At 39.1% G+C, this 13,482-nt stretch overlaps 1 protein-coding gene across 4 annotated transcripts in view; it reads left to right on the top strand.

Annotated features, from left to right (window-relative positions):
* Window positions 1-13,482, top strand: part of pax5 (paired box 5) — a 158,544-nt gene that overhangs the window by 24,536 nt on the left and 120,526 nt on the right. For all 4 annotated transcript variants that reach the window (XM_034035849.3, XM_034035847.3, XM_059025908.1 and 1 more), the window contains exons 3-5: window positions 8,995-9,192; window positions 10,025-10,089; window positions 11,721-11,846. In XM_034035849.3, coding sequence (XP_033891740.1) covers window positions 8,995-9,192; window positions 10,025-10,089; window positions 11,721-11,846 — 389 coding nt within the window. The remainder of the gene's footprint in view (window positions 1-8,994; window positions 9,193-10,024; window positions 10,090-11,720; window positions 11,847-13,482) is intronic.

The raw sequence follows: 13,482 nt of genomic DNA, 5'->3' as shown, positions 1-13,482 counted from the left end.
AAAATACAGACAAAAATAAATGTGCCCCTTCACGCAGTCAGTGCAGCGAATCTGCGCAGCCCCTCATACAATTACATTAGCTGGGCTCACACATACAATCAAGCCCAAACAGAAAATAAAATACGGTATTCACACAGGTTCACAACACACTTCAATTACATTTCCAATTGCCCTTCCCTATATTTGAACCCGATATAATTTATGATATCTATTTTCCTGTCAGAATCGTTATTCAGCTATCTCGTGATATACATTGAATGAGAGTAACAGGAATTCAAATACACATTTCACAACCAATACTATAATTTGCCATGTATCAATACCATTTTAATCAGCAATATTTTAAAAATAATATTTTTACATAGAAGAACGACAACGAGGGGGGGGGGGGGGGTGACCTACCTCCTTCACTCGGCTCATAGACTGGGAAGGAGCAAGACGAACCTGATGCTTTTGTTACTCCGCAACTGAGCCATTTTATCAATATTAAAATACTTTGCTAGCGGACCCCTGGTGGCATTCCCACTTGTATATTTACAACAAGCGTTTACACCACAAACCTTGATGGTATTTTTCCACTTATGTGAAATATGATGTTAGCTATATGATGTGTGAATAAAGACATGACTACAATCCCACTGGGGGGGGATTCCCCTTTAGCGAAACTGTAGAGTGTCTGCCTTTAGTGACAAAGGTCAGCGGTTCGAATCCAGACCACAGAAGAGGTAAAAATAATAAATACATTCTTCCACTATCTTACCCTTCATGTTAAAGAAAAGGGCTTGTAACCAGGAGGTCCCCGGGTTCAAATCCCACCTCAGCCACTGACTCATTGTGTGACCCTGAGCAAGTCACTTAACCTACTTGTGCTCCGTCTTTCGGGTGAGACGTAATTGTAAGTGACTCTGCAGCTGATGCATAGTTCACACACCCTAGTCTCTGTAAGTTGCCTTGGATAAAGGCGTTTGCTAAATAAACAAATAATAATGTTACTACAATGGTTCAGTCTGCTGTGTTACTAAACCCAGCGCAAATCTCCTTTTCAGTACTTCAAAAAGAACACGAGAGGGCTCCCCTCCCTTTACATTATATAACTAACTGAAAATAGAACTGATGCATCTATGATAATCTGGCAAAATCATACACCCGCTACACCAGACGTTACAGTAAATCAAACCCAGGAAAATAAACCCTAATAAGAGCAGAGAGTAGGTGGACCTTAAAGAACAGTGAGGTATGTGTGATGACTAGGAGTCAGGCAGCGGTACATTTGTGTGGATGCTACTAGTACGATCTTAAAAAAATAAAACCTTTTCTTTTGTGTGTGACTCAGGAGCCATAGGTTGGCGACCCCTGCTGTAGATGAAGGTCATCTGTGCAAAACCCAACTGTGATGATTGCTCATCAAAGTTACACAAGTAACTGAGAGCCAAGAGACAATGCGGCATGACTAGAATACCACAGTAAGGAAAGCTGGTCAAATATGACACAATAAGAAGTTACCTGGTTCTTGAGAGTTTACTTAGACATTGATTCTTATTATTTTTAAAATATTATTTTTATTTTAACGCAAAAATATTCTGTTTTACAAGTGAGATGTAGCCAAAAGACATCACATAAACATCAACATCACATATCACACACATTTTGTTTTAAGATGTATGTTACTCCGTTCAATGAAAACATAGAACAGAAAGTACTGTATGCGTGTGTATATGTATGCAAGTATGTATGTTTTCCCACAAACAGGAATAATAGCACACAGTACAGTAGTAAGTAAACTGTTACCCCAGGACAGCATACCTTGCTGACAAGTGCAGAGACCTGGTACAGCAATAACATAGTCAGTTTAACCAGGTTGACGATTGTGTGTATTTCTGATATGCAGATCTTAGTATGCTTAGACATTATTACATTTTATATGAGATAATTAATAAGGGTTTGTGATTGTAATGTGTAATAAGTTAAATGAAAATAGCTATACATTATATATCAAAATCATACCTAAACTACAGTATGTCTTAAATTAATTTTGGGCATTACACAATTCAATACATAAAAAGACCTACATATATCATGTGCAAATAATGCATTTTAGAATATGCAGAATGTCATATGTATTTAATTTATAGTTGATCCAAAAATATATTCTAACATATATTTTAATTGCTTGGATATTTTTAAGAATATATCAGTTTGACAAGTCAGGATGTTGAGGCGTCGACAAACATTGTGTGTTCTGTTATGATGGCAAGTTTCTGTGAGACAGGAGGTGTGTGTTAACAACACAGCACCAGGTTGCATGGTCTGCTGCCCAGTTGTATCCGTTGCGAGGCATCAGGACAAGCTATAACTGATGATCATGTGATTTGGTTTGTACTCCTACATTCCTAACTGTGCATGGTATTCCCAGGCATGCTGTGTTGTCTCTTGGCTTTACTATTTGTGCTACCTTGGTGAGTAATTCCTCGGATTTTACACAGGCTACCTCCATCTACGGATTAGAAACACACATAATGGCCTGTCCCTTATATGACGGATTAATTTGTTTTGCAAATAGTATACTTGGTAATGCATTAACTCTGTAATACATGAAATATACATTTTGCAAGTCAGTTACTATTGGCAATACAGGGGATTTTGCTTTTATAGATAGTTAACCAGAAACACTTGGTTGGCAGGTGCTTCTGTATCCATAACTATTGAATCAGCGTTTCCTGGCCGTCCGTTGTGGCCCATATACCCTATTGACAGGGTTATAGCAGATGTTATACATTTTGTATTATTAATCCAACTGTTCTAGTTCTATGTGTTCCAACTCCTGTTCTAGTAGTTAATGGACTTTTCAGAGGATTCTCAAGGCCAAAAGATGGGGACAGGACATTACTAGATTTTGCTGGGTATGTCCTTAATACAACATACTGTGTGTGTGTGTGGGGGGGGGGGGGGGGGTATACATCCTTGATGTGGACCCCAATGAAGACACAGAAGTCAGCATTGTATGTAACCATAAACAAGTGTTTGTTTGTTTTTGAGTCAATTGGTTTCTTAAAGTAGCAGCTCGGCTCATTTATCAGACCCATGGTGTGAGGCAGAGGCCATCGCAGTAAATTGGGTGGGAGCCAGCATGCATACGGTTGTGGGAGCCAGCATGCATACGGTTACCAGACCACTGAGGTTTGACTGTTCCACTGCCTGTAGGGATGTTACTAGGCAAGCTGCCAGCACACTGCCATCCCTGCAGGAGCACTTTACTGTTTCACAATGAGATCCGGAATGAGTCCCACTGCCCAGCTGAATCTGATGCCAACTCAGCCTGAACACCATCCCCAAACCTTTGAGGGGGTGTCCCAGGACAAAAAAACATGTCAAATACAAGCCATAAATAACTGAGGACAGAGGAGGTAGCTTTGCAGAACATGAAAGTGAAACTAAACCAACACAACTCCCCCAACAGCCTACAAAGCTATGTTCTTAACTCTTTAGGGTCCAAGCTATTTTCACCTTTTTTTTTAACTGTTGCTAGATTTGTGCCTATAACTCTTTAACTGTAAAGGTGTACAAGTCCTACATGGAATGAATGTGCACACACTAGGCTTCCATAAAAAATGTTAAATAGTCTGAGACTCATCCTGTTCAGTACAGATAACAATCACCACAAAAAGAGAGATGCTTTTTAGAAAAAAAACATTATTTATTGTTTATAAAATTTAAAATGAACAATTGAAAAATGTGCAAAAGAAAAACAAAAAGAAAAAAAAAACACATTCAAATTGTTCATGCCAGGGACCCTGATCGCAGGAGGGTTGAAGAGAGACCAAGGCTGTGGTGACGGGCAGAAGCACAGGCACTACAATGGGGCCTCGCCCTGGGAGACCTACCAGGCCAAATTCAGGATGGCTGCTCTGGCAAATGGCTGGAGCCAGGAGGAGAAAGCAGGGTAACTAGCAGCGGCGCTGGAGGGGGAAGCACTGCAAGTGCTACTTGATCTTAGACCTGAAGAGCTTGGGATTTCGAGGCCCTCTCCACCACCCTCAACCACCGCTTCGGTAGGGTGGAGCCTGCCATGGACCTGCGCCTAGCTAACCACATACAAGCCAGCAGTGAGAAGCTTGAGGCTCTGGCCGCTGACATACTGTACTTGGTGCGGCGGGATTATCTGGACTACCCGCCGGCGACGGAGGCTTTCGCGTCCTGACCCCTACTGTCCTGCGTCAAAAGTCCGGCTTGCCGATCTCACCTCCCAGTATTTAAAAGAGACCTTTTAAATACTGTGTCCCTACACATGTACCACAAACAAGCACAACATTTGATGAACATGTCTTATTGTTTGGTTTCTTCATCCAAGAAAACATTCACTGTTTTAACGTAATTTATTTAAGTTAGTTAAAGCGGTGAAACCCTGGTAAGGGGAGCTGTAAATGGCACTGCTGCTACGATAATGTCAGAAAACAGTGGTTCTGTAAATTAGTGAGAAGCAGCAATCAACTGGGCTTGACTAGTTGATACATACAGTAGCACAAACAGCTTGGCTACATTGTGAACACTAACAGATCAGATAGCCCTAGATATAAAATAGCCCTAGATATAAAATAAAAGATTTGTTACATTCTAGGCATATTGTTAGCTATTTTGCTTCATGATGTCGCAGACTAAATGGTAATTTTAATCTTTAATTTGTGCTACCGTAACTTAAATAGACATTTTAACTTAAATATATAGCTGTTGTCTGATATGTTATCAGTTCGTAGTTATTTCTCAAGTCTGTCTATCCACAGTAAACATTTATTCTATGGTCTGAAAAACGTGAACAAAAAAACAGACCCTTGTGTATTAACCCTGTATTTCCAAGCTACGATGATTGATTTTCTGCTTCATCAGTAAAATCTGTAAGAGCCTGCAGCTCGTAAAACCTGAAATGCTATGGAATGGGTGTCTTATTTCTGTCCCTGTGGTATATATGCAGATTTGTTCTGCCATTTGGTGTTCCATCTTGTTATGAACACATTTTGATTCTATAGTGTGCTGCATTGCAATATAGCTCTCATTCCGTTATTTATGACCACATTCTAGAAAAAAAACACTGTGCTGTCATAAGCTGTACAAGGTTTTTTCTTGCCTAATGCTGTGAACAGCGTTTCATTTTCTTATTTAATAAAAATACCAATCTGAAATGGCAATTTTATATACATGTATAAGTAGAAATGTTTTATGTTTTTACAGTAAATCGCTCACAAAAAAAATAAAAAATTCCAGCAAACTTTGTAGACTGACCTGTGCATTTACAGTAATTGACAGTAAATAAAGTTGAAACACAAAAGCGAGCCCAGACATGCATATTTACAGTTTGCAGGAATTCAATTTTAAAGAAAATTTTTTCAGATATGCCAAGCATAGTCTATAGCACTGACAAACATACTTTTTTTTTAACTGTTGCAGACTTTGTTTTTGCTTGAATTATGCTGTCTGTCTGTACAGGAACAGGTGTGATCAAGTGAGCATTCCCTAGGGTTTACTGGAACACTGTTCTTCACTTCAGGTACCTCCTACATAAATGCGAACGTGGTTTGTGAACTGTTTGATTTGATCTACCTCTTAAAAAAAACATGTAAAAGAATAAAAGTACTGGTAACTTTTATTTTTTAATTAGGAGTTAACATTTGTGTATTTCTGTAAGTTACCATTAGGTGCTAAAATGTATTACCTTAAGTAAAAAAAAAAAGTCTGCTTCCACTTGTTTGATTTCTACAACGTGTCATTCAACCTGGAGATGAGTTGCTATTCCTGTTGGGCTTACTGTATTGCTGCTGATAGACAGACAACATTCAGAGGGTGTGTACTACAGAAAGGAAATTTTCTTTCATCAAGCAGAAAAAGCTCACATACATAAAACAATACTGTATTTACGTATTTTTTGGGTTAAAGTTTTTTTTATATATACAGATATACCTCTTACATGTCTTAAAGAGACTCTGAGTTGGGTGGGGTAGGATGGGGTGGGGGACGGGGGGGCGAAAACATATTGCTGCCCCCCGACGTTTTCATTGGTCACACAGCATAGCTCACACAGAGTAGCTCTCGCAGGGTAGCTCACACAGCATAGCTCACACAGCATAGCTCTCGCGGGGAGCTCACACATCGTAGCTCTCGCAGGGAGCTCACACAGCATAGCTCTCGCAGGGTAGCTCACACAGCGTAGCTCTCGCAGGGTAGCTCACACAGCGTAGCTCTCGCAGGGTAGCTCACACAGCGTAGCTCTCGCGGGGAGCTCACACATCGTAGCTCTCGCAGGGAGCTCACACAGGGTAGCTCTCGCAGGGAGCTCACACAGCATAGCTCTCGCAGGGTAGCTCACACAGCGTAGCTCTCGCAGGGAGCTCACACAGCATAGCTCACACAGCGTAGCTCTCACAGGGAGCTCACACAGCATAGCTCTCGCGGGGAGCTCACACATCGTAGCTCTCGCAGGGAGCTCACACAGCGTAGCTCTCGCAGGGTAGCTCACACAGCGTAGCTCACACAGCATAGCTCACACAGCGTAGCTCTCGCAGGGTAGCTCACACAGCGTAGCTCTCGCAGGGTAGCTCACACAGCGTAGCTCTCGCAGGGAGCTCACACAGCGTAGCTCTCGCAGGGAGCTCACACAGCGTATCTCTCACAGGGAGCTCACACAGCGTAGCTCACATAGGGAGTGCACACAGGGTAGCTCACACAGCGTAGCTCTCGCAGGGAGCTCACACAGGGTAGTGCTGCGTGCGTGTGCTTCATTCACCCTCAACACCCCTACCACGTAACCACAATACCCCACGAACGGTAGGTGTAGGATTAGGTTATTGTTATGAAATAAACTTCGTTTTAGTACCTAAATTTATCACCCTTGTCAGGGGCATAGCTAGAAATAGATTTTTACTGAGGCAAAGATCTAATTTTTGTCTAAAAAAAAAAGCAAAAAACATGCATATCCTGTTCATGAAGCCTGGAGACTATTAATGCAAACTGCAAAGCAATATACCTTGGATGATGTTTGAAATTTCATGACACATATTTTTTTAAACAGATATCTCAGCAAAAACACCAACCTAAAATTACTTTATTCACACTTTTAGAAATATGTGATATTAAAAGGACAAGAAGAATAGAACTTATAAATATGAATAAGTAGATGGGTTTATACCTTCATTGAGACATGCATTTGGTTCACTGCTACTGAAGTTAATGCTGAGACTGGTGATACTGATGCTACAACTGGAACTGGTAAGACTGGTGCTGCTACTGCTGGAACTGGTGCTGACACTGCTGGGGCTAGTGCTGCTACTGCTGGGACTGGTAACACTGGTGCTGCTATTGCTGGGACTGGTAACACTGGTGCTGACACTGCTGGGACTGGCAACACTGGTGCTGACACTGCTGGGACTGGCAAGACTGGTGCTGCCACTGCTAGGACTGGCAAGACTGGTGCTGCCACAGATGGACTGGCAAGACTGGTGCTGCCACTGCTGGGACTGGTAAGACTTTGCTGGGGAAAACACGGATTGTCCATATGCTGTCGGAGAACTTTTAGTTTTACACTTGGGGCGGGGCAGAAAACATGCACGGCTTTTTTTGTTTGTTTGTTTGATAACCAAACCAATATACTTATCATATATAATCATTAACACAGGTAATGTTGCTTTAAATTTACGTAAATATACTTTAAACTGCTTCTGGTGAACAGAGGTAAAGGTTGCGCAAGGCGCGCTGTCACATTCATGCTGGAACGCAGCTACAGTTTACTTCAGTATGCAGTGTGTTGTTACCACTGAACAAGCTGTTTAAAGATGCCGCAAACAATTTACAAAAAATATATATATATATCACCGGTATTAAAACATTACTTACTTAGACTGTTAGTATATAATGATGACGTTTATTACGAGTCTATTACTACCCTGTGTGAGCTACTGTGAGATACGCTGTGGGAGCCTTAGTTCTGCAGCAATACCCCTCTCTCCCTATATCTACTGCATACAGACAGGATAGGCAGATATTGAGCAGCTTCTCAGCAAACAGCCTGTCACGTTCTATCACCTAGCAACAATGTCGGCGACAGGGTCAAAGTTAAGTTAATTTGAACTCTCAGCGACGCTACCAGCGACCGTGGTTTTCGAGCAGGGCGATTGTCGGACGACACTATAACTGAATTGCGTCGCGACAGCGATTATTGCCGGTCGCCTTGCTCTGAGCGATGTAGACTTTATACTCCAAAACGTTTTGGAATTGTAAGTATTTTGAGAATCTAACACATATTGTGTAAAGGTCCTGATATGGTAACACACTGTTACTACTGTGATACAGCAAAGGATTTCAAGTGTGTAAAAGTTTACAATGGTAAAAGCCTTGCAAAGTATAGTGAAACATTAGTGAAAGCATGGTGAAGACTAGGCAAACAGAGCAAATGCATATAAAAGCATGGTTAAAACAGAAATTTACTGTGCACATTCACAATAATTAAGGTGACTATATAGCTCAGTGTTCATAAGGACAGTTGGGATAGTTCAGGCTTTTCAACTCTCAACCCAGTGCTTTCTGGTACGTTTTACCTGTCTCAGGTACCATTCGTACCTTTAAGAGAAGCAGGACTACACTTACCAGAATGCACTGGTTTGTGAGTTGAAAAGCCTGAACTATCCCAAACTGTCCCACTGAACACAGAGCCATATGGTCACCTTAACAATAATAAACTTTTATGGCTGTTAATACAATGCCACCACTGATAAAGGCTCATACCATTATGTTATTATGTTATAAATTAATTTGATGTAATTCTATTGGGTTATATAGCGTCCTCACAAGATTATTGCCAGCTGTAAAGAATACAGCAAGACTCACAGATATAACCTGTAAAGTCGAATAAATAAAAAATTGCAGTAGGTGTCTACATTTTCTAGTTGTGTTGTTGGTGCTCTTACGGAATTTTGTTAAAAAATTGTTTTATTATGTTTTTAATGCATGCAGGTATTATGAGACAGGCAGCATTAAGCCAGGAGTCATTGGAGGCTCCAAACCAAAGGTCGCTACACCAAAAGTTGTTGACAAAATCGCAGAGTACAAACGCCAAAACCCTACCATGTTTGCCTGGGAGATCAGAGACCGACTGCTGGCTGAAAGAGTATGTGACAACGACACAGTGCCCAGCGTCAGCTCCATTAATAGGTATGTGCGAAAGGAAACCTACAGGGAAAAACAAAATCAATCTGGACATTTGTAAAGCAGCCCTGATTAAAATATACATTTTCATAGATAAATACAATCATATTAATCATATAAAACTAGCAAGATTGGTTTTACTGTTGGAATTATTGTATTCCTCTCAGAATATGTGCCTTTGCGCTTGAATGAAAATATGGCAGTAGCAAAACATTTTATGATTACTTTTTAATCATTAATGGTAAATGTATTTAATAAGTTAATATGCTACCATTTATACAGTATCTATGATGCTTTTTAGGTCTGTATTTAACCCCCATTTGGAAAAACTGTACCCTATCATCGATTTGTCTATTTAGAACATAACAGACCATCTTTTTTATTTCTGTTTTGCTTCCTGAATTATTACTGCTGCAATAGCAACAAGAACAAGCCTTTTTTTGGCTCACACAGTGAAATACTGGGAGGGTATAGAGCTTGTGTTCCTACAGCTGAAATTACCATCGGTGAATGTAAACCAGCTATAAAAACTTGATGAAGTACAATACATAGAAGGCTTAATTCTGGAACATGACAATACAAAGACACCACTGAATAATATTTTGAACATGATTGTGAGACAGAACAGTTGTGAAATTACTAGATTCATTTTTTAGGTAGAATATAATATACAAAGCTTGACCATTTCCATTCATTGTCATATAAACTTGTTCAAGCAAATCAAAAGAAGTCTCAGTTTTCTGCTACAGTATGTCTGTTTTGCATATTATGCCTAGTACTGTTACAGTCTGTAATATACACATTTTCTTTCCTCCCTTGCATCAAATGGGCTTTTCAGGATTATAAGGACAAAGGTACAGCAGCCCCCAAACCAGCAGGTCTCTGCCTCCACCCATAACATAGGTAAGCACATTGTTGTAATGCACCATGAAATGTGCTGGTGTCATATCATATGATGTAAAATTAAATTCGCAGTGGAAGGCATGAGAAGTTAAATGGTGAGAGCACAGGGGTACAATGCCTGGCATACTAAGTCTGTGTCTTATTAATGGGTAAGTAGCTTCATTTTGTTTGTGTCGCTGTTCTGATCCCTTTTTATGATATTTACGATCATTTTGAGTCCTGTTGCTCAAACGTTAATGTCTGTGGAATGTATTGATGCCTGTTGAATCATAGTTGCCGGCTATCAACTCTGCTGGCCCAATAGTATGAAGAAGGTGCGGCCAGATAACAGGAAGTGCTCTGAAAAAATGTATTGGCAACAAGAATTTCCAGGTGGATTCTGATACAGAGAAAAAAAATCAAATTCAGTATTGGAGCACCAAAAAATATAATTGAAAGACAAAAAATAGATAAAATAATACCAGCTACTTAACCTTTAAACAGCTGTTAATGTGTGCCTGCTATAAAATTCAGGGTTTAGAAGCAGGGTTAGATACTCGTGCTGAATAGTGTTACAGTAAGCTCATAACTTTTGTAATTTATGTTAACAAATGTCTCTGTTAGTGCTCTGCAATGATTTATACTTTCCTACCAGGTCCAAAAGAGCAACACTTGTGGCTTCAGGACCCAAGCAATGATCTCTCAGAACAGATACCCAAACTCATGAATTCATGAGCTGGTTTCCTTTCTGAAACCTATCACTTGAAACCAGAACTGGAAATCAGTTTCAATTTACAACAAAGTCTTTGTTGTGAAACTGCACCGTTCCTTTAAAACAATGAGGAAAAAAGTATATGTTGTGAACTTTGGGTTGTGTATTTTTTAGGTGCTTTAGGAAGCAGCCCTGAAAAAACACCACTGCACACTTGATAATGCACCTTCTTTGTCATCCTCTAAGAGTTTAGTAATATACATTAATTTGATCAATTCAGTTTAAAGGGTTTCTGAGATGTAAAGATTATTATGATAAATAGCTTTCATGTCAAGACACAAAATTGAAATCTAAAATTTTAAAAAGGCAAAAATAGACTATTAATGGTGAGTCTATAGTATGCCAGATAATTAAAGTAATACATCAAGAAAGAAAAAGGATATTTATTCATTACATTTGCCACACCATTAGTCAGTAAGTACATCTGAATGTGTTTTTTCTTGCATTAACCAGTCCTGCCCCCCAATTCATTGTATTCATTGGACTTCTGACTCATGAAGGGAAATGCAGAAGTGAGAAAGAAGAGTCTCTAGAAAAGTGCATAGGGAGTTACATAGGATATGGTGTGACTATTTTCTAATGAACTTCCTCATAGAATTGACATGTTCTATAACTTACTGAAGAGTACTACCACATCTTGGGTTGACTCTCTTTGGCCTCACTCTCATTCCAGTTTCCACCATAGGGACACCTTAAGCCCAGTCAACTTATTTTCAATTACAACATTAGCACATTCAAGAACTTGGCCAACAAAATGCACCTTGTTGGCAGCAGACATAAAATATATTAAATACAGGGCACAGTTCTATGGTATAAACCACTGCCATGCTGGGTTTTTAAAGTTAGCTATGTGTTGCTCAGTAATGTGTTCTCTCTGCAGCCTCCACAGTGTCGGTGACTCAGGTGTCATCGCTTACCAGTGACTCTGCAGGCTCCTCCTACTCCATCAGTGGAATTCTGGGAATCACCTCCAGCGCCGATGCCAATAAGCGCAAAAGGGATGAAGGTAAATCTTTCACTATTTACAAGCTGTATGATTCATGCATTAGAGAAATTCCTTCCAATGGCCGTCATTTGAAATAGTAAAAACTGCAGGTAAGGACCCAGATCTGAAGTTTTTATATTGAATTATGATAAATAAAGACAGCTGTCTATTGAGTCTAACATATTGCAAGGGATCAGGTCAGTTGTTACTGTGGATTCCAAGATGGCAGAAAGTAAGTGGCTGATGAGCATTAAGGTGAACTATTCTACTGCTAACCATAAAATTGCCCATCAGCCACTACTCTGATTCTTGGCAAAAATACATGTAGTTTTCCCTTGCCCCTCCCCACTCGCCCAAAAATGTTTTAATTAAAAAACATAGTGATTTATTTATTTTTTATTCTGTTTTCCAATGTTATTCTCAACATTTCTTTTTTTGTATTTTGTACTTTTTTTGTATTTTTGTAGTCCACGAGTCAATGCTGATGTGTGCAATTAACCTTGCATTCTGATGTATTGTACATTTAATGCTCCATGGGGGAAATCAGTCAAATGTAGCTCCCCCTTGTTGCCGTTTTTAGCTGTTTCTGATGGCTTAGTTTCCGCTGCCCCCTACATAGCAGTACCAGTACTTTATGCGTTTTTTTTAACTGCCGTCCAACTGGCATCTTTTTGCACCATAATGAAACAGGGCTGTGGTACATGAAAGTCAGTAAATATATGCAAGCTTATATTTACACCCAATTTCTAGACCCAAGCTTTACTCACTGTTGATATCATAACTTCACCTCAGTAGAATGCCACTATTAGAAAATAGCATAACAATAGGAATCATTTTGTAAGACCTTAATGGGAAGAAGAACACAATTGAAACTTTGAGAAACTAAGGAGATTTTAATGCATTTACTCCTGTCTGTAATTTACAACAGTATCTATAGGCCTATTTCAATTAACTTTTAGTTTGGAAAAAACTATTTTGGAAAATATAAATCCATGCTATAAACAAAGTGAATGATGACTAATGTGTGTAGCTTGGATTAAATAATGTTTCCAAATGTAATCTGTTTATTGCATGAATTAGTTTTTTTTTTATAAAGCCCCTTTTTTTCCAGGTATTTTAATCACTTGTATATCTGCACAGAAAACAAATACATTTACTATTTTATATAAGATCTTCCCAGCAAAACCAATTCCAAAGCATGTTTCATATTATTGCTGCATATGTGCTGATGGAAGTTTTTAAATGCAACATGTAATTTACAATAAAAAACATAATGCCACTAATTTGTATAAAATCACATTTTAAAAAGAAATACATATAATGATATGAAGACCCCACAATTCTCATTATTATGAGAGCAATGAAAATAATAAGACGATACGTGAAACATTTCCTTTCCTTTCTTCAACATTTATTGATTTTTGATGACTATGATGTATAAGTTACTGTATAGAATTGATAATCCTAAAAGCTTCTGCAAAAACTATAAACAGTACTTTAAAACTTGGGGAATCAATACTGCCTGTTTGGGTCATTAAAATAGAGATATTTAAGGGAATGCAAAATAAATAGTTCTGTCTATAACAACAACAAACTCCAAGGAGGTTTTTTACAGAATTTTTAAGATTAGAAGAACTATTTAGATCCATCACCATTT

The sequence above is a fragment of the Acipenser ruthenus genome, chromosome 1 (genome assembly GCF_902713425.1).
Source record: "Acipenser ruthenus chromosome 1, fAciRut3.2 maternal haplotype, whole genome shotgun sequence".
Lineage (NCBI taxonomy): Eukaryota > Metazoa > Chordata > Actinopteri > Acipenseriformes > Acipenseridae > Acipenser > Acipenser ruthenus.
The sequence above is the reverse complement of the archived record's forward strand: the minus strand, read 5'-3'. Positions and strand labels throughout refer to the sequence as shown.